The sequence below is a fragment of the Lissotriton vulgaris genome, chromosome 2_1 (genome assembly GCF_964263255.1).
Source record: "Lissotriton vulgaris chromosome 2_1, aLisVul1.2, whole genome shotgun sequence".
NCBI classification, from domain to species: domain Eukaryota; kingdom Metazoa; phylum Chordata; class Amphibia; order Caudata; family Salamandridae; genus Lissotriton; species Lissotriton vulgaris.
This window is the reverse complement of record NC_141687.1, coordinates 1,689,460,692-1,689,478,712: the sequence shown is the minus strand read 5'-3', so window position 1 is coordinate 1,689,478,712 and position 18,021 is coordinate 1,689,460,692. Positions and strand designations below refer to the sequence as shown.

The 18,021-nt window shown below is 48.9% G+C and overlaps 1 protein-coding gene across 1 annotated transcript in view; it reads right to left on the bottom strand.

The window, feature by feature from the left end:
* Positions 1 to 10,893: 10,893 nt before the first annotated feature.
* TRIM63 (tripartite motif containing 63) overlaps positions 10,894 to 18,021 on the bottom strand; it is a 42,089-nt gene continuing 34,961 nt past the window's right edge. The window contains exons 7-9 of the mRNA XM_086957658.1: positions 17,455 to 17,579; positions 13,803 to 13,895; positions 10,894 to 11,401 (exon numbers count right to left, since the gene is read on the bottom strand). Coding sequence (XP_086813784.1) covers positions 11,391 to 11,401; positions 13,803 to 13,895; positions 17,455 to 17,579 — 229 coding nt within the window. The 3' untranslated portion in view covers positions 10,894 to 11,390. The remainder of the gene's footprint in view (positions 11,402 to 13,802; positions 13,896 to 17,454; positions 17,580 to 18,021) is intronic.

Below are 18,021 nucleotides of genomic sequence, written 5' to 3'. Positions count from 1 at the left end.
CCGCCACGGTGGGCGTATTCTCGCATATCCAGGCAATTCCAGGACGGTCAGCACAGGACAGTGATCCGAGTATGTTCGAGGCAGGTGTCGCACCTCGGCGACACCACCAGCCAGACCCCGTGAGATGAAACAGTAATCAATCCTGGCCCACGAGCGTGCATGCGTGGTGAAGTGGGTGCCTTCCCTAGCCCCCGGGTGTAAGTGCCTCCAGCTGTCCAACAATCCCGCTTCCGTCAGTATGCCCCGCAACGCTTCTCTGGCTTTCGTATTGTACTGCCCGCTACCGTCTGACCTGTCCGCCCCCGGGTATAAGGAGAGATTAAAGTCCCCCCCCCAGACTACATGTGTGGCCTCGACCTCAAGTGCATGTCCCCATAGTGACAAGAAGAACCCAGGTGTGTCGATGTTGGGTGCGTAACAGTTTATGAGCATCACAACATCAGTGCCCAGTCTCCCCCAGAGGATCACGTATCTCCCCTCACTATCCGTCCGAGCACCCAGCTTTTGGAACGTCAGTCGTTTATTGATCAAAATGGCAGTGCCCCTGGAGTAGGTGGAATAGGAGGAAAACTCCCTCACGGTCGCCCATCTGTCAGCAAATCGAGGGATGCAACGCGGATTAAGGTGAGTCTCCTGGAGCAGAGCTATTTGCACCTGGTGTCTATCTAAGTACCCCAGCACATTCCTACATTTCCGCGGGTTATTAAGGCCTCTGACATTCCAGGATATTATAGACACAGTATTCAAAGTATGGTCACCCGTGCTCATCATCACATCCCTGTACCCAATAAGTGCAAAGAGTCCCGGCACTCTGTGGTGCCGCATTCTGTACCAAAAACCACAGCGCACAGTATCGTCGGTTTTCCTGATCATTCATGCTGACACAACCCGCACGTCCAGTCCCAACACACATGCCATGACTACCATCCGCACATTCATTCATTCTCCCAACAAGCCCCACCCCAACAAGTGAACATTCCTCCTCCCTCCGTTCACAGTAACAAAAACCCCACTCCCCATGTCCTCCCCCAACCCACTGAAGCAACCCAAACTTGCCAGTATTACGATCCCTCCCCTCCTCCCAAACCCCGTACTCAATAACCATAGTAAAACCATGTGGGGAATCCCCTCCTGGGGGCATCAGAGGTACACGTCTACTCACCCCAACACTCCCCTCCCCTCCCGCATATACCATATGGGGAAGACAGAGAAGAAGGGGTGGTGCCTGGCTTATAGTAGTCCTGCAGACATAAGCCTCAACAGAAAACCATCAGTGCCGGACCCACAGCCCTCTAATTGTAGAAAACAACAATAACTGCAATGGCACCGTCCCATTCCCAACTGCCACCCGCAAAGTCACCTGCATTATCATCAGTGCGTGCGTCCCAAGCGCTAGTCAATCAAAGGAGTAGTGCGCACCAGCTGGGCCAGTAGTCTGCTGGGGGTCCATGGCGCAGAAAGGTAAGTACCCAAATCAAATGATGAAGGAAAATGCCACCTCGGAGCAGCCAGGGCGGGGATGCCGATGCCACCGCCAGCAGCGCCCAGCCCCTACTCCAGCAGTGCGATAGGGTGCGAGTGGCATAAACATCATGAGGGCGCCGTTATGATTCATTCATCTCGTTCAGCAGGATTCCCTCCCGCTTCATCCTCTCCCTCGTTCCGCCTGCCTCTCCTTTCAGTGCGAAGCCTTTTAACATAATCCTCAGCGTGCTGTGGGTTCGTGAAGAAGTGTTGTTTGCCCTGATGGGTCACCCGGAGCCGGGCCGGGTACAGAAGTGCGTAGTCGATCTGCATGTCCCTCAATTTCTTTTTCACTTCCAGGAACTTTCTCCTCTGGTCTTGTACCATGGGCGTGAAATCCGGGTAGAGTGAAAACTGTACACCATCACAGGACAAATTCCGGTGCGTGCGGGCAGCTCGAAGGGCAACGTCCCTATCACGGTAGTTAAGTAACCGGGCGATGATAGGCCGCGGTGGTGCTCCTGGCTTGGGGGCCGGGCCCAGGGAGCGGTGCGCTCTTTCAACTATGAATTGGCTCGAGAAGGCCTCCTTGCCCACTGCCGTTTGCAGTATGCGTTCGACATAGTCCTCCATGCGCCCAGTGTTGGTAGACTCCGGAACCCCCGTGACGCGGATGTTATTGCGTCTACTTCTCGCCTCCAACTCCTCATTCTTCGCCGCTATCACTCTGAGGATGTTGTCCATGCGGGTAAGGCGTGTGTCGTGCGTCGCGGCAGTGTCCTCGGCAGTGGAAATGCGTCGCTCCGCCTCAGATAGTCGTTCCTCGTGCACCTCCACTTTTTGCACCACGCCGTCCATCCTGGAGGACAGCCGATCCACCTTATCCACGACAGTCGCGAAGCCCTGACGTATCTCCTCTATGATTAGGCGCAACTCAGGTGTTATGATCGCAGGAGGGGTCTCGGCGCTTGGCTGTCCCGAGGAGCTCCCGGCGCCCGTTGTACCACGTGTTGGTTTCTTTGAAGCTGCAGGTTCGAAGGACAGTTTGGGTTGCTTGGCATCGTTCTTGCCCATGGCGACCAAGCTGTTGGCACCCAGTGGTTGCAATGAGTGGTTGGCCCGCCAGTCCCCAAGATCAGAGCCTTCGCGTAGGTCTTTACCAATATAATGCCCCAGAGACAACCGCGGCAGTGACCTGTCAATAGGGTATATGCAGCTCCCACCAGATCTGGGAGCCGGCTCAGCCCCCAGCACAGCAGCCCGCCACAGCAGCAGGAGCACCCCGGGTAGTAAAGAGCAGTGGAGGGCGAGTTCAAAGTGTGTGTGTCCCAGCTGTAGCTGCCGGCAGGGCCCCGCTCGTAGTGGCTCGAAATCGCCGGCGGTGCCCGTGGCCGCCGTGTGTGGGCGCAGCGATAGTCCCTACTGGGTCCGGGGGGAGTCCTCGATGGCGAAGGGTTGCGCCCTCGGGGATGTCCGCTGCGGCCTCCGCCGGGACCAGGGGTGCAGCCAACCGTCGTGCGTAGGCGCAGCGATAGTCCCTACTGGGTCCGGGGGAGTCCCCCAGGTGAAGGGTTGCGCCCTCGGGGATGTCCGCTGTGGCCTCCGCCGGGATCAGGGGTGCAGACAACCGTCCGTCCGCCGCCGCGGCAGGGGAGCTGGCGCGATGATCAGCCCTCCCCCGCAATGCAGCGTTCCCAGGGCGGGGGCGAGACTCACCTCCGCCAGTCCACGGCAATCGTCCAGCAGGCCTCCCGCAGGACTGGCCGGGTTACGCGATGCTGAGGCCTAGCCGCCTCGTGTGAAGCCACGGTCTCAAGTGGCGCAGCTCCCGGTCCCGGTCAGCGGCCCTCCGCAGCAGCGCACCTCGGGGCACTTTCAAGGCGCCACAACTCAGGTCCTGGGCTTCGGATCTCCTCCAGATTTGGACCGGCGCCGCAGCTCGGGTGTAGCCAGCAGCGGTGCAATCTTCAGGCATCCATCTGCAGGGGAAGCGGATTAAAGCAGGATAATGCTGGCCAGGCAGCCAGAGCCTCACAGAGGTGCGGCCATTAGCTAGTGCGCCCTCTAGCGCCCCTCCAGGTCTCACAAAGTTGTTACAACAACGCGTTGTTACATTGCATGCCATTACAACGCAAGTCATTACGAGCTTGGGACCATCCACACCGCTATTGTAAGACAACCGAGGAAACTTTTCCAGGTTAACGACTTTGGAACCCTCAAACGACTGTGGGAGGAGGAAGCGATACAACTTCCCTTACCAGAATTCTAAGCATCGGAGCATGAGATGCCAACAATAAGGGATTCTACATTATCCTTATCGTGAGAAAAATCAACCTTCAGGAATAAGGGATACAAACGCTAATCACGAATTTGGGGGATCCTGGCTTGCGCCACCGGTGTAAATTTTAGTCGCCCTGAAGAAACTCCCTGGTAGGGAGTGAAACGCGTTGGCTGATTTGGTTGTAAATTGCACGGTGACTACTTTTAAAAGAATGAATAAATAACGAATAAAGAACTTTTCTACATACACAGTGACAACTTTTCTGGACTTTTTTCTTGTGCGCCCCCATAGAAAACCAAACAAAGTATCTTAGATCTGGAAAGCACAGCAACGCCAATTCGCAGCTGACGTCGGGGTTTGCGGCACAAAACTTTACAAACTTTTTGGAACTGAGTTCTAGGTGCGGCATCGTAGGGTCCGCTGCTACAATAGTTCAAGTTCAAGTTCCAAAATTTGTATGGCGCACTACTCACCCAGAGGGTCTCAAAGCGCTTGAGGGAGGGTTGTGATTTACTTATCGAATATCCAGGTTTTTAGTTGCTTTCTGAAAGAGAGGTGGTTCTGAGTGAGGCGGAGGAGGGTGGGGAGAGAATTCCAGGTTTTAGCCGCAAAGTAGGAGAAGGATCTTCCCCCCATGGTAGATCTGTGGATGCGCTGAATAGCGTTGAGGGCTTGATTGGACGATCGTAGTTGGCGGGAGGGGGTGTAGAAGGATAGACACGTGTTGAGGCATTCGGGTCCCTGGTCGTAGAGGGCTTTGTGTGCGTGGGTGAGGAGACGGAACGTTATTCTCTTGTTGACAGGGAGCCAATGGAGGTCTTTCAGGTGGACGGAAATGTGAGCTTGCCGAGGGATGTCTAAAATGAGTCTGGCAGAGGCGTTTTGGATGCGTTGGAGTTTTTTCTGTAGTTTGGCTGTGATTCCAGCGTAAAGGGTGTTGTCATACTCCAAACGGCTTGTGACCAGTGCGTGGGTGACTGTCTTTCTTGTTTCGGTGGGGATCCAACGGAAGATTTTTTGGAGCATTCGTAGGATGTTGAAGCAGGATGATGAGATGGCGTTGACTTGTCTGGTCATCGAGAGGGAGGAGTCTAGGATGAAGCCCAGGTTACGTGCGTGGTCCGTAGGTGTGGGTGCGGTTCCGGGGGCCGGTGGCCACCATGAATGGTCCCAGGCAGAGGGGGAAGATCCTAAGATGAGGACTTCTGTTTTGTCCAAGTTTAGTTTTAAACGGCTGTTCTTCATCCACTCGGCTACTTCTTTAATTCCTTCGTGTAAGTTGGTTTTGGCGGTGTTTGGGTCTTTGGTGAGGGAGAGGATCAGCTGGGTGTCGTTTGCATAGGAGATGATGTTGAGGTTGCGATGGATGCGAGGGGACTCATGTATACGTTGAAGAGGGTGGGGCTGAGTGATGATCCTTGTGGTACGCCGCAGATTACTCCGGTGGCCTCTGATTTGAAAGGGGGGAGGCGGACTCTCTGGGTTCTTCCGGTAAGGAACGATATGATCCAGTCCAATGCCTTTCCTTGTACACCGATGTTGCTGAGGCGTTGTATGAGGGTGCTATGACAGACTGTGTTGAAGGCTGCTGAGAGGTCAAGTAAGATGAGAGCAACTGTTTCTCTGTTGTCCAGTAGTGTTCGGATGTCGGCTGTAGCTGCGATGAGGGCGGTTTCGGTGCTGTGTTTGGCTTGGAAGCCTGAGTGAGAGGAGTCGAGGGATTTGTTGGATTCGAGGAAGGTGGCGAGCTGACTGTTGACGGCTTTCTCGATGACTTTGGCGGGGAAAGGGAGGAGCGAGATGGGGCGGTAGTTCTTACGTTCGGTTGGGTCAGCCATGGGTTTCTTCAGAAGGGCGCTGAGTTCGGCATGTTTCCAGTTTTCCGGGAAGGTGGCGGAGTTGAGGGAGCAGTTGATGACGTCTCGGAGATGGGGTGCGATGATGAAGTCTGCTTTGTTGAAGATGTGGCGGGGGACAAGGGTCGGTTGGCGATCCTGAGTGGATGGATTCATCAGGCGGATGGTGTCTTCAGTGGTGATTGGGTTCCAGGCGCAAAGGTTGTTAGAGGGGAGTTTTGATTCGGAGGTGGTGGAGTGGGTTGGTCTTCGGACTGGTTTTGAAAGCTGTTATGTATTTCGGCGATTTTGTTGTGAAAGAATGATGATAGAGAGTCGCAGAGGTCTTGGGAGGGGGTGATGTCGTTAGTGCCTGCGGAGGGGTTAGTGAATTCTTTAACGATGTTGAATAGTTCCTTGCTGTTTTGGGCGTATTGGATGAGTTGGTGGTGTTTGCGGGTGGCGTTCTTGAAGGAGGCCAGGTTGTCAGTGGTAGGGTTTTTTCTCCAGGTTTTCTCGAGAGTCCGACAGAGCTTCTTGGATTTCTTAAGGTCATCGTTGAACCAGGGGGCTTTTTTGTTACCTTGCTTGATTAGATGGTTTTTCAAGGGTGCTAGTTCGTCTGCGCTGTGGGTGATCCTTTGTGTGAGGTTGGTGGCTGCTTGGTTAGGGTCCGATGAATTGGCAGGGGGGTTTTGTTGAAGCGACGAGAAGAGCTGGTCGGTGGTGATTTTGTTCCAGTTTCTTCGGGGAATTGGTTTTGGGGGGTTATGGGTTGTGGATTTTTTGTAGTGGAAGTGAAAGCAGCTGTGGCCCGTTCAATGGAGAGCTGTGGTGTGATCGAAGGAGAAGTACTTGCTGGAGGTGAAGATAGGGTCAAGCGTGTGTCCGGCAGAGTGGGTGGGGTGTCAACGAGTTGTTTGAGTCCGAGATTGGCCAGGTTGTCCAGAAGGGTGGTGGTGTTGTTGTTGTTTTTCTTGTCCAGGTGGAAGTTAAGGTCTCCCAGTAGAATGTAGTTCTCGGAAGGGAGGGCATGTGGGCTGATGAAGTCGGCGATGTCTTCACTGAATTGTGAGCGTGGTCCTGGGGGTCTGTAGATAAGGGTGCCTCTGAGTGTCGTTTTGGGGTCGGTGTGAATCTGGAAGAGAAGGTGTTCCGCAATAGTGAGGTTATCGTCGGAGCTGGTCGTGAGGCGGATGGTGTTCTTATGGACGATGGCGATGCCTCCTCCAGTTTGGTTGATGCGGTCCTTTCGGATGATCTTGTAGGTTTCCGGGATGGCTATGGCGATGTCGGGGGCTGATGAGGCGTTCATCCAAGTTTCTGTAAGGAAGGCGACGTCCAGCGATGTAGTGTCGAGTAGGTTCCAGAGTTCGATGGAGTGTCTGTGGACTGAGCGGGTGTTAAGCAGTACGCACTTTAGGTGGTTGGTGTCCGAGCTCTGTTTGGAGTTTGTGGATTTGGTTTGGCTCCTGATGCAGTCAAACTTGCAGGAGTGGCAGGTGAAGGGTCCATGGGTGTGTCCTGGAGCGGCTTGGTAGCAGTTTGGGAGTGGGCGGGGTTAAGGGCTAAGAGCGTTGCAGCGTCGTATATTATTCGGGTGGAATGGGATATGTGTGGGCCGGGGGTCTGGCACTGGGTGCGGTCCAGGCGCGGACGGGCGTAGACGGGCTTACCTTTGGCGCACCTTCGGCGCGCATGGGGCGTGACCGCTGCGCGTGAACGCTGCGCGCGTAGACATCTGTCATAAGTGGTTAGTGGGAGGGGAGGGGCGAGGGAGGATCAGCTGGGAGGCGGGAGCGGGGTGGAGATCAGGGCAGGGAGGCACAACAACAACAACCAAAATGGCAGAAAGCAATATCAAAACAGGATTGGGGCACACTCGTGAATAGCGCGATGCAAACGGCAGTGGCGCCGGCACAATCAGGCATAAATGAGTCTGCAGGCAGCACAGCACAAATACAAATTATCGTGAAAGCGCACCTTCGCAATCAAGCACTACGATCTAATTTACATCAGCAATTAAATTAATAATAAACAGGTGGGGCAATCTAGCGCTACGCACTCAAATGAATAATTAATCAGGCTAAAGCGAGCAAGGCGAGATGAATACTCAGCAGTCTGGTGGTAAGCGCTTCGATACCAGGTTAAACAGGGAGCAGCGTGTGGAGCGACCGCTTCTGCTGGGAGCAGGACCGTCATAGCGCTACTACGTCAGAGCGGGGTAAACAGTATCAGTGGGAGGGAGGATCAGCTGGGAGGCGGGAGCGGGGTGGAGATCAGGGCCGGGAGGCACAACAACAACAACCAAAATGGCAGCAAGCAATATCGAAACAGGATTGGGGCACACTCGTGAATAGCGTGATGCAAACGGCAGTGGCGCCGGCACAATCAGGCACAAATGAGTCTGCAGGCAGCACAGCACAAATACACATTATCGTGAAAGCGCACCTTGGCAATCAAGCGCTACGATCTAATTTACATCAGCAATTAAATTAATAATAAACAGGCGGGGCAATCTAGCGCAACGCACTCAAATGAATAATTAATCAGGCTAAAGCGACCAAGGCGAGATGAGCACTCAGCAGTCTGGCGGTAAGCGCTTCGATACCAGGTTAAGCAGGAAGCAGCGTGTGGAGCGACCGCTTCTGCTGGGAGCAGGATGGTCACAATCTTTGTGCTTATTCATTACGACTTGCTGTAGGGGGCAGAAGATGTTGGATTTGTTGGATTTTCAATCCAACACCTTCCCTCCTGCTGCACACACTGGAGTTGGAATAGTAAATTATACTATTCCAAACTCCAGCTCCTCCCTACAGCAGCTCATTGTAATGACTTGCATTCTAATGGCATGCAATGCGACAATGTGTTGTTGTAATGACTTGTGTTGTAATGGCATGCATTGTGAAAGCATGCGTTGTAATGAGTGATATTACCAGCAAGAGTCTTAACGAGATACGTTCTGAATGAAAATGTGCTTATGGGATAAGCTTATATTTGTTTTGATTTTGATATGTTGTGTGGTGAATGGAATTATGTCATTATTAAGGAAGTTTTATAAAGAATTAACTTACGGAAAAACCACACTGGATACAAATTTGTTATGCCCCATTTTATTTTAGATTACATTAATGAAATATTACATTTTTGTTATTGATCAAAAAAGTCATGATAACAAGATAATGGTTAGTATGAGAGACAGAGTTATGGTGGAGGTCAGCGTTTAAAATGAAGGTTAGATTAAGAGTTTGATTTGTGGACAGTGTCGTCTAAGAATAAGGTAAAGAAACAGTGCTAGATATAGGTTAAGGGTTAATACAGGGGCCGTGGGTGAAATGCATTTTCTTTACAAACGTACTTATTCTTAAAGGTACTCTTATTGTTGACCATCAAACGTTTTTAGACAAATCTTTATGGTGGGTTCTTCATAACAAATGTTCTTCCTCAAGGCATTCCTCATCGAAACAAAACACTGGTGAAAATAATTGTATCTAAGGGGATATGTGTTCAGTTATATCATAACACGTCTGAAAATCCAAGTCGTATACATCATTTAACAAGTAAACAACACAGAATGCCTGTTGTTGGTGATTGTTAGAGATGTTAGACAGTGTGAAAAATAGGCGCCGGAAGTAGGGAGGCTGGGGGTGCTGCTGCACCCTCAAAATAATCATGTTAGAGTTCAGAAGGGGAATGAGCAATACAGATGTCTTTACAGTTTATTTGTATCTGAGCACATTAATGGTGCTTTCAAAGGGAGATGTGAAATGCCATGCTATGTCTTCGGGCAAATTAATGCTTTCAATAGGGAGATTGGTGTTTACTTTTCTTTCTCTGGGGGCAAATTTAGAGCATTGTGTGCAGAGAACTATGTGATAATCTTGCTGGGTTACCCGAGAGCATTGAAGGAAACACTATAGGATGACCGTTTTATTTCTAACACATAGCAAAATGTAAATACCTGTAAAAGAACTGTACATATATTTCAAAATATATCAGCATGGAGGAGAGCACAAACAAATTTTAAAAAAAATGTGATGAAAACAAACGTTTTAATAGGATCAGAACAAATCAGGGCACTACTAGCTAGTGTGAAACAATGAGTCACACACATTGTTTGTTGGCTATGGTTTTATCAGTAAAACTGCATGCCAGTTCGAAATATACAGCCATTTCAATGGAAACTATGCTGTCAGTAAATGTAAAAGATTTGAAATAGTATGTTTCAAAATACACCACAGCCTATGTACCACAGCCTTACCTATTTCCTGCTGAATGGGTGGGGTTCATTTTCTACACTTGTTCTTTATGTGTGATGTGAATTTTTCACAATCTCCATCACTTTCAGTGATGTAACATTAATAGCACTACCCCCACTCCAGAAATTGTTTCAGCTCCACTGGTCTGAAGTGAACTAATTTCCCTCTGTGCTGAATCACCCCTTTGGTGTACTTAAATGTCTGCATATGTGGGGTACTCATAGATATTTAATTAAACATTTTTACAGCCACAGAGCATATGGTCGGCTAATGGTATGTCAGTGGCCTGTGATAGAAGTGTAAGGTTCGAACAGGTGCCCATACTAATCACCTGGGGCACCTGGGAACTATTCAAAAGGATTCATGAAGCAGTAAGCTACAGAGTGTGACAAGATTGTTATTTTTTTTGCAAACAAAAATCCAGGTTCTTGTATAGGGGTGTGCAATTTGAGACAAAGTCCTTAGCTTTAGTGGGTACAAAGGGTTCTTCTAATATGAGGGTGAATAGTCTTATATTGAGGTGAGCTGCTCGACCTTCCATCCTGCACTATCTTCAAGAGCTGTAGGGGCATTTTCGAGTCAATAAAGCCCATTGCACTAGCCCACCTGGCAAAAACAAATTAACAATCTCAGGGAGCAGCAAGTAGCCATAACATGGTCAGACTTGAAATGTAGGAAAAAAGAACCAAGGGGAGACATCTTCTCAAGCCCCGAATCCATAATGTTATAAAAATGGGAGCTTTATGTATGGGCGGATGCTGTCTGAAATCTGCTGCTGCAGAAGAGTTAGGTGAATGTCTAACCTTAGCTGGCTGAACATGTGTTTCACTTTACCCGGGGCCTTACAAAGGGTCACCTGCCACGTGATAGGCTGTGTCCCAATCCCAGGCCACCTTTCATTTTAGATGCAGCATCCATTGGAGGATTAGAAAATTGTCTCCCTATGATGACTGATAAGGTTTTGAGTTGGTGATGTTTTCGGCTGCGCCACAAAATATGCTTACCAAGGCCAAATGCAGTGTGTTCACACACAAAGAGCACAAGGAGTCGTGAAAAGCACATACCCGTTTGTTTTATTGAAAGAAATACAGTACGACAAAAAGTCCCTGGATTGCTTATCTTAGTGGTACCAAGGCATCCACGTTGTGAATATAAAAAAAGTGCGGTGTGGAGGTGCTGATGCGGGGCGTCCACCCCTACAAAATGTAAGAATCTACACCGGACCAGGGCTCCGAGGTCCAGCCACACACCCAGATCCCATCACAAAGCTAGTGTATCCTACAGCTATGTACAGAGAGAGAAGATAAAGGCCAAAGGCCCCGTTGAGAAACACAGAAAGTGTTCTTTGAGCACATTTCCAAAAGCTTTCAAGGAGTCATGGTTCTTGTAGATCATCTTGGGCGATGCTCCTGTGCATCCACATCACACTCTGCCCACTCCTTACTGTCCTCAGGGGGCAAGGGGTGGCTGCAGGTTCAGGGCGCCCCCAATCCATGTCAGGTAGTTTGCGCAGTGAGGGTTTTCCTCATCTTCGGGAGTTCAGCGACACAGTCATTGCTGTCCTGAAAACAAGAAATGCCACACGTGAGCGATGAATGCACTGGGGGGGGTGGGTGATGGGCAGAACAACAGGAGGGGTTGTTAAACCACAGGGGCAGATGTGTGACTGGTAGTTCTGTGGGCAGGGCAGTTTATTCATTCAAAAATGATTTTATTTTTTCCGAATGTATGTGTACATACTGGAATGTTTGTCGCCGCAGGGCATAATGTGAGGGCAGCCAGGCCACAAATGGCAATAAAGTGTATATTATGCAGAGCTACCTGATCATACTAACATGTGTGATCCGTGTAGGTGGGGCTGGGTCATTACTCCACAGCTCCAGAAGTGTTCTGGCAGGGCGGTGGTTAGCTGTGTCTGATCACTGAGGTAGTTTAGGTTGGCTGACCACAGAAGCTGGCGTGTAATGGTTGGAGCTAGATGTAGGGTTGCCTGACATTAGAAGTATATATGAGGTGGCTTAAGTTCAGAGTTGTCTCACTACATAGACAGGTGTGTGATGGGTGTAGCAAGAAGCAGGTAATAGGAAAGGGTAGTCTTGGCCATAATAAGAAAAAATAGGACGGGGAAATGTATCTGATAACAAGGAGAGATTTGAGTATAGTTAGGGTAGGAACAAAGATCAGAGGGGTCATGTATCAAATGGCAAGGTAAAGAGCTAGATGGCTGTTCCCCTCCATCTCAGGTGGCGCAGTAGTCCTGTCTGCTATCTGTATGTATTAAAACAATACGTTCTTATTCGTGTCTCTGTTCTCATCCTCTTCTGTGAATGACACACCCTTGCATTTTCTCTTAACACATTGTCTCCAGCACCTAGACACTGTTTCAAGGTAAAATGTGTTGTCTACGTCTGGTTACTGACTCAGAGAAGCAGCTCTGGAAGACTTTACAATGGTTATTTCTCACTCGAAAGCCAAAGAAGGCTCCGAAAAACATGGGTTATGAGGGTTGCAGCTGCTTGTTTCATGCTGAGAAGCTTCCTCAGGTTGTAAGAAGACCTCCGGGGAACCTTTCAGTGCAGGATTTTGAGAGGTTTAGAAATCTTTTCTGCTTCACTCTCTCGGGGAAAATACCGCTCTCACCACCTTTTTCCCTTCGCTTCACCTACTCTTGCTCGACACCTTTTCCCCTTCGCTTCACCTACTCTTACTTGCTCGACTTTGCTCCCTCCCTCTCGCTCTCGTCTCTCTCTCGATTCCTTGCCTATCTATCTCCCCCATCCTGTCCACATTCTTCAGCCCACCCCGAGCCTTTCCTTCTTCCTGCCTCCCGCTCTCTTCCCTCCCCTCTGGGCCTGTTGCACTCCTCACCCTCTTTCCTTCACATGCTCCTGCGGGTGCCTTGAGCAGCGGCTTGCTGTCATGTGACTCCTCTCGAGAGCTGAAGGCCTCCTTTGTGGCTGCGAGCGGAGATGGGCAGCGTGCCCTGTGTTTTCAACACACACAAGAATGGCGGCTGAAGCCTTATGATGGTCCCCTCCCCCCTCATCCCTCTGTCCCCACTCTATTGTATGATAAAATCTACCCAGCCTTCATCCCCCGCCCCCCCTCCCCATAGTCAGATGACGCACTAGACACCTTCAGCCTAGACATCATGTGCACTCTAGTCTAGCGCCCCTCTGTAGATAATCTCGACCCCCTACTTCAAGGGCATTCCATATGGCTCCCTGGGACATTCCTTATGCCGTTGTTGCCCACTTTGCAGCCCCTGTTCTCAGCTATAGCAACCAGTGCTTAATTTGAGTCGGACGGTTTCGAAGTGCTCAGCACTGGCACTTAATTGTCAACACCAGCGCTTGTGACAATTTTCCACAAGGTGGTCTGGCTAATTAGAGATGATCACAACAGTTAATTGTTAATTCAATATACATAAAAAAAATACTATTACCTGCCGGCCAAGCCATCCTTATAGCTTGGGATCCTGAAATAGTCAGAATCGTCACATTTGTAGTTGTCTGATGGTTAATAGTTGTGTTTTTACTATCATTGGCAGCACGGCAGGGACAATGTGTGGTGCAAGCTACAGTACCTTCCTGACACGAGCCCTGGTACATATCTTTGTACAAATATAGCACTGAGTATTCTTAGATATCTGTCTAGTGCTTTATTGCTACTGTCACACCCGTGACCCTCCACAGACAGACCTGCCCAGTGAGGGATCTCCATGTCCAGCTCCTGTTCCCTCTAACCCTCCATATTCGGTAAGTCGCCTAGTATGAACTGGTCCACCTAGTCCCTGCTCCGAGTGCCCTTCCCACTCACCCCTGCGCTATATTGCCCTCCGGATCCAGGCCCACCCCGCTGAAGCCCCAGCCCCTCAGTTGCTTTTTGCTCCCTTGAAGTTTCAATATCCACCCCCTGAGTTCTCTGAGAGCCAGTTGGTTCCCATGTCTGGGTGATTCTTACCCTCCGCTATGCCTTCTGGAATATCTTGGTATTCTTCAGTATCATCATCGTCTTCGCTTACTTCATCTTCTTCCTCTTCTCCCTCTGCTTCACCTTCAGAAAGAAAGAAAATCATTGAAATCCAGGCTTCCACAACTAGTATATCAGAGTTCAGAAAAACACTTCCGGGTCAGGAGGATAGAAAGCTATTTTAAGATAATGTTCTATAACTATACATAGACCGAAAGTGTTTCAAGATGGATTTCAAATGTTGATTGTTCATAAATTGGACTTTGAACATACATTTAGGCGAAGTCCTGCTTAGGGAGTCTGGAAGTGTCAAAGGGAACTTGTGCCTGCTGGCTTTTAGGGAGGAGCTTTGGGCCCTGAGAGAGGTCCTCAGCTATAGAGTGGTAAACAATAAGAAGGAAATCTAATCGGGATGAGAGTGTAGTTTGGTAAGGAGGTAAAATGTATGGGAGGGACTGGTGCGGCTGAATGAAAAGGTGAGGGGGAGATGGTAACAGTGAGCGAGGAGGTTGTGTAAGTGATGGAGGGAATGTGGGTGAGGGAGTAGGTGAGGACGATGGAAGTAGTGTGGGTGAGGGAGTAGGTGAGGACGATGGAAGTAGTGTGGGTGAGGGAGTAGCTGTGGGTGGTGGAGGCAGTGGGGAGAGGTGAGTTGTGCGCTTGAGACACAGAAGAGAATGAGAGCAAGTAGTGTCCTGACAAAAGATATGGGCAGAGTAGGATTATGAGGGCAGGGGAAGGGCAGTGTGGGTAAACGGGTAGTGGAGGAAAGAGTTTACTCGTGTGATATTTTAGGTAGTGTCCATGAGAGGGTAATGAGGAGGGTTGGGAGGGATGGAATACTACTGAGAGTGAAGTTGAATGGGTGAAGGGATTTACGTCAGTGATAGCTGGCTGTGCAGTGAAAGCAGCTAGTATTGCTGGGGGCGTATGATGCGAAACAGGCGCAGTGTGGATGACGTAGTGCAATTGAACACTAGGCCGTGAGGACACTAATATAACTGACTACTCTATCACACTCTTCGGCCACTTTCAGACTGATAAAGGCCCCCACACAGAGCTTTGCCAATTAGTTTTATAGATGAAAACATTTCAGGGGAGAAAAGCTCATTAGAATGCAGCAGCAATATTTATCCTCTACTAAAAAAATGGTAGGAGTACGGTACAGATATATATAGCTAGACTCAGAATAACCTACGGCATCTTTTAACAAGACTTGTACCTCCTCAAAAATGCCACAATCATGCCCTGATATACACAATCCAAGCTGCCAGGGACATAACCACAAGATACCATATTGTTGTAAATATCATTTTATGCTTATTGTATTGTGTAGTCTGTTTTCCATTTGGATGATTATATACGTTGACTCTATGCTACAATGATCTTTATATTTGTATTCCCTTTAATGTTCCAAGGGAGGGAGATGTGTTGTAAATATCATTTTATTCTTATTGTATTGTGTAGTCTGTTTTCCATTTCATTCAGTATTATGTCACTCTTAGTGTAGTGTAAATGTTCCTTTATGCATTCTGACATTGCTGGGATTCTAGCTGTGGCAGTTAGATCCTGGTCAGAGAAGGAGGTGCATGTTTTTTTCTGTCCTGCAATTAAACTCTACTATTATTCTTAAGAAGATTCTATTGCTTATTCCTTTGGATCTACAACACATATCTTGGCACCTAGCGTGCCCAACAGTATGTGATAAGAAGACAACAGTGTAAGTCATAAGATTTAGCACGCACTTTGGAATGGCGCACGAGCTTCCAGGCTCTGTCACTCTTGCCAGTAGAGGGCATCAACGCCTGACATCTGTGATGCCACTCCAAATGCGGTGTCTGCAGCTGGCGGTCTGCGCGTGACATGCAGTACAGGGCCAATAATCGGCATCTCACGAGATTAAGGTAAAGGTGATGCTGCGATACTGGAGCTATGGCCTACTAGCATGTGTGACGCAGTGGTGGATTACGACCCCAGCCAACGCACACGTTTTAGCACCTTCCCCGCTATCTGTCTGGCCCCGCCTCCTCCTGAGAATGCCTAACTCATACCAGCCGCCAAACTGAACTTGTCAATGGAATTCACACCTCCCCCCAACAAGCCCCTTATCTTAAAGTCTATTTTCAACCCAGCCACACTTGTTTCAACAGTGTTGACGTATTTATGAAACCAAGGACAACAGCTCTCTGAAGGCATTACGGCGACTGTTGCAACGCGATATGGGAATAAACAAATGTACATTCCCCACCTGTGTTGATTCCCCTACCACGTCCTTCACGTTAACAGTATTTCTGTTTTTAGTTTCCTGTAGTGCCCGCTCTATGACGACAGCAACTCTAGCGTCTAATCTGCTTTGCTTTGTTTGTGGACCCGTTATCTGTTGCTATGTCCATGCTTGGCTTGCTTCCTATGCGGTGGATGGTGGCTGTCTCCGGGGGATCTAGGTACTGCTCGTTAATACTGTTTTTAGGTCTGTCTTGATATTACAGCTGTCTGTTAACCTATTACCAGTTCATTAAAGTACACATGGAGTAGGAATTGGCTGTACTAAGGTCGCTCTACCTCCCTTATCTCATGCTATTGGCTGGCTGTTGCATTACCAATACTTTCGGCAGTCGCACGGCCAGAGGCGCCATTTTAGTTTCCATCAATCAATCTCAAGTACTTTACCGTTGCACTGTAACCACCTCATTTTCTGATAACATTAAAGGCACCTTAGCAAGCTCTAGCAAAGCCCCGGTTACTTACCGGTAATCTTTATTACTCCGAGTCCTGGTCTTCCTCGTCACAGTATAGTTCCTGTGTAATTACTGTGGCGAGGAAGACAGATGATGAGGTGGGGTTGGGAGGGTGGTTTCAACGGACGATGATGGTGGAAATTCAAATAAATAATGTATTTACCCTCGTCATCGACTGTCGAAATACCCCCCCTCCAACCTAGCCCCATCCCGCACAGCTCTTACCTGCTCTAATTGGCTAATGTGACATTAGGATGCAAGAATGGATGAATTAATTAATTAATGGTGGCAATTGTTCCACCTTCAAATGCTACTACCGTTTCCCGAAGACAGTCAAGACTTGGTTATTTAACCAATAATTTTCCTTCTACCGTACACTACGATAACCTTAATTTTAGCGCCGGGAAACCCTTTTTGGCTAGCTGTCGCGCTCTACAAGCTGAATAAATAAATAAATAAATAAATGGTCTCTTGTTGACAGTCCTTATAAATTGATCTCCAAAAAATAGGTAAGTTGTAAGTGCCATTCTAGAGGTATGATGATTAAAAGTAGGGGATTCCAGACTGTTGGACCTGCTACAGAGAAGACCCGGCCTCTTTGTTTTTAATTTAACCCTGTTGCCCTGGGGATGCAGAGGATCCTTTGATCTTGGCTGCTCAGCATGGTGTACATGGTGTAGATCAATCCGGTTAGTAAGGTATGTCGACCAAAGTTGGCATCTAAATGTGTTTAATTCACAGTGGGCCGTTTTCAGTATTGTTGTGTGTTAAGTTTAACGGGGCAAAGTTGGTCCTCCAGAGAAGGATCACAGTGTTGGTGATTTGGGGATCTGCAGCGAAAGGATCAGTTTCATTTTTTGCTCCCTTCATTTCAGATCACATCCAGAGGAGAGGTATCTGCGTACCTGGCCCGAAATCAAGGCTTCTAAGCACGTCTTTAACGTGCTCCAGGTCGAGAGTGAAGTGCTCCATGTTTTCAAAGCCCGGCTCCAGCTTCTCTAGTCTGCAGCTGACCGACGCCTCTGTGATCCTGAGGAGAAGAAGACAGATTTCATCAGAACCAATGTGAAGGGGGACGAGAAAAGGTGACAGGATCTGGGTAAAGGAAGAAAAGGGGAAAGGAAATGGAAACATTGATAAAGAGAGAGAATGAGCGAGAGAGAGAGCAAGAGAGAGGTCGAGAGAGAGAGAGAGGCTAGTTCAAACTGGTTCAAAAGGGCTTTAGAGTTAAGTCCTGGGTAATCAAACAGGGCATTCATGAATGGTCCCTAAAATATTCCCATAGAACAACAAGAGGTTCTAGGTAACTAACAACTAACTGTATTCACCAAGGTACCTCAACCCACCACATACTATAAGCAGCCGCAGGATGCTTCTGTCCCATCCTTCTCTCAGTGGTTGTCATGTCTAGTTGCCCTAGCTGATCATATATGATCCGATAGCACAGGTTCTCCTTGCCCCTACCAGGGACT